The 2,747-nt window shown below is 55.7% G+C and overlaps 1 protein-coding gene across 1 annotated transcript in view; it reads left to right on the forward strand.

The window, feature by feature from the left end:
* The window catches only part of PIK3R6 (phosphoinositide-3-kinase, regulatory subunit 6), a 45,921-nt gene that overhangs the window by 18,727 nt on the left and 24,447 nt on the right, over window positions 1-2,747 (forward strand). Inside the window, exons 10-11 of the mRNA XM_008565447.1 lie at window positions 1,310-1,733; window positions 2,130-2,208. Coding sequence (XP_008563669.1) covers window positions 1,310-1,733; window positions 2,130-2,208 — 503 coding nt within the window. The remainder of the gene's footprint in view (window positions 1-1,309; window positions 1,734-2,129; window positions 2,209-2,747) is intronic.

Raw genomic sequence — 2,747 nt, forward strand, 5'->3', positions numbered from 1 at the left:
TTTGACCTCCTCTGTGAGAGGCTGGAAACAGTGGTGTCTGTGGGTGTGTGGCCTTATATGTATGTCTCTGTGCGTGTCTGTGCGTGTCCATGTGTCTGTGCATGTGTGTGTCTGTATGTTTCTGTGTGTCTATGTGTGTGTCTGTTTCTGTGTGTGTGTATGTGTCTGTATGCCTGTGCATGTCTGTATGTGTGTCTGTACATGTGTGTGTCTTTGTGTGTGTGTGTATTTCTGTGTGTCTATGTGTGTGCATGTGTCTATGTGTCTGTGTGTCCGTGCATTATCTGTGTGTCTGTATGTGTGTGTATGTGTCTATGTGTCTGTGCATTATCTGTGTGTCTGTACGTGTGTCTGTGTGTCTGTGTGTCCGTGCATTATCTGTGTGTCTGTGTGTCTGTACGTGTGTCTATGTGTCTGTGTATTATCTGTGTGTCTGTGTGTCTGTACGTGTGTGTATGTGTCTGCGTGTCTGTGCATGTGCTCATTCTTCCCTGAGTCTTTCCGCACATGCAGAAGAACACATTTTCCCCATGTGGGAACAGCTCGGTGCATCAGCCACTGGTCTCATGTGCCTAGAACATGCCATGTGCCCATGATGATGCCAACCATGTTCCCAAGAAGGAGGCAAGCACAAAGAGTCATGGTTCCTGGAGCTGGGGGGCCTTCCAGAGAGACACACTCAGCTTGACACTTTGCCTCCACACCGGTGTCCTGCCTCCTGTCCCCCCCACCCCCCAGCTCTTCTTAAGGGAGAAAGGGAGACGAGGAAGCAGGTTGTGGTGGGAAGTGCCGGGCCGGTGGGCTGGGTTCAAGTCCTGGCACTTCCTTTCTCGTGCTGAGTCACCCTATGTGGACTCAAATCTCTCTCTGGACCTCAGTCTCCTTATGTGTGATAAGATGAACGTGGATTAGAAAAGCCTGAGAGTTTTTCCTGGAGCTGATGGTCTAGTATCTGTTCTAGAGGAAGCTACAGGGAGTGGGGTGTTGGGAGGACGCTGGCGAGTGGGCATGAAAAGAAGCGTCCAGGGTCAGCTAGTGCAGAGCTGCTGCTGCGCTGATTCCTGCACTGCAGGACTTCTCAGAGCCTTTCAGGTGTTTACTAATGGAACTCAGCTAGACGTGGCAGGAGTGTGCCGGGTTCGTGGTCTTTGCTGATCACAGGACCTTTGTTCCTTTGGAGAGCATCCATGGGGCTTCTGTTCCGCTGAACAGTATCTGAGACACATAAAATTCATGTTTTTCTGGGGTGGGCCCTGCCAGCCTCGTGTGCCCTCTCTGCCCTGACAGTCCCCTTGTTCTCCTGTCCCAGGGAAGGAACTGGTGCTCTTCCTCCGCCCGCGATCCCAGCTGCACCTCAGTGCCAACTTGGAGGCCTTGGATCTGCAGGGCTTCCAGCCAGACCAGGAGTGGGCCCGAGTGTCCGTGCTGTCCACTGACAGTGGCATTGAGCGGGACCTTCCTTCAGGGGCTGATGAGCTACCTGCTCCCAGCATCCCTGAGGGGGAGCATGCCGGGCTGCAGCGCAAAGGGGGCATCAAAAAGCGTGCGTGGCCCCCAGACTTCTTGATGCCTGGCAGCTGGGATGGGCCCCCGGGGCTGCACCGGAGGACGGGCAGGCCCAGCGGGGATGGGGAGCTGCTGCCTGGTGTCTCCCGGCTGCACACGGCCCGGGTGCTGGTGCTGGGGGATGACAGGATGCTGGGGCGCCTGGCCCAGGCCTACCACAGGCTCAGGTAGGGTCCCGAGGTGGGTGGTTGGGGACTGAGGCTGGTTGGGGCACAGGTGGGCCTGGCATGGGCTGGTGAAGGATCAAGGAGTGGCAAGAGAGAGTCAGGAGGCAGAGGCCAGGGTGGGATGGGGGGAGGACCCTGGCTGTGCGCCCTGCATGTGGCCATCACAGAGCACCGTGCTCACTGCTTTGTATTTCTCAGCCCATTAATCCTCATCACCACCCTGCGAGAGAGAAGTTACTGTACCCATTTTATAGATGGGAAAATAGAGGCTTGGAGAGAGGACCTAATTTGCCCAAAGTCAAGAGATAGTAAACAGCAGAGTCAGGATGCCAAGCCAAGTCTGTCTGAAGCCAAAACCCCTGCTCTTACCTGCTATGCGTTGCTGCCTGTTGCCAGGAAACGGGAGACCCAGAAGTTCTGCCTCACCCCCCGCCTCAGCCTGCAGCTCTACTACATCCCCGTGCTGGCGCCTGAGGTGACAGGACAGGGGACGGCCCAGGGGGATGCGGGGAAGGGATGGAGGGGTGGCTAGGAGCAGGGGTCTGGGCAGAGAAGGGGTGCTGGGCAGGGGCATACCTGCATCTGCTGGCTCAGGACGAGAATCGCCATCTGTAGAATGTGGAGCTGGGACAGACCTCAGGGTCTTCTGTTTCAGAAGCCACAGGCGGGTGCTCTAGGGGCTGAATGTGGCCAGAGATAGGTTCTCTCATGGCGGCGGCCTGCCCACCACTGCTTTTACGTTGTTTTGTAACAGAATTAGTTGCGAGCTTCTCCTCAAACATGAGGTTCCCACCACTCACACACGCCACACTTCCTGGGGTCACATCAAAGGACATTTCACACAGTGGAAGCTACTGACCTACTGGGGGTGATGTGGCCACACTTGCAGGTTTTCCTGTCTATTGAACATGCCACTTCTCACCAGGGAGCAGCAAAGTCATAGCAATACTGGGCTCACCCCTTTCAAGGCTGGTGATCATTTTTCACTGTCCCTGGCAAGTGGCCCTCAGCACA

The sequence above is a fragment of the Galeopterus variegatus genome, unplaced genomic scaffold (assembly GCF_000696425.1).
Source record: "Galeopterus variegatus unplaced genomic scaffold, G_variegatus-3.0.2 Scaffold199, whole genome shotgun sequence".
Classification (NCBI taxonomy): domain Eukaryota; kingdom Metazoa; phylum Chordata; class Mammalia; order Dermoptera; family Cynocephalidae; genus Galeopterus; species Galeopterus variegatus.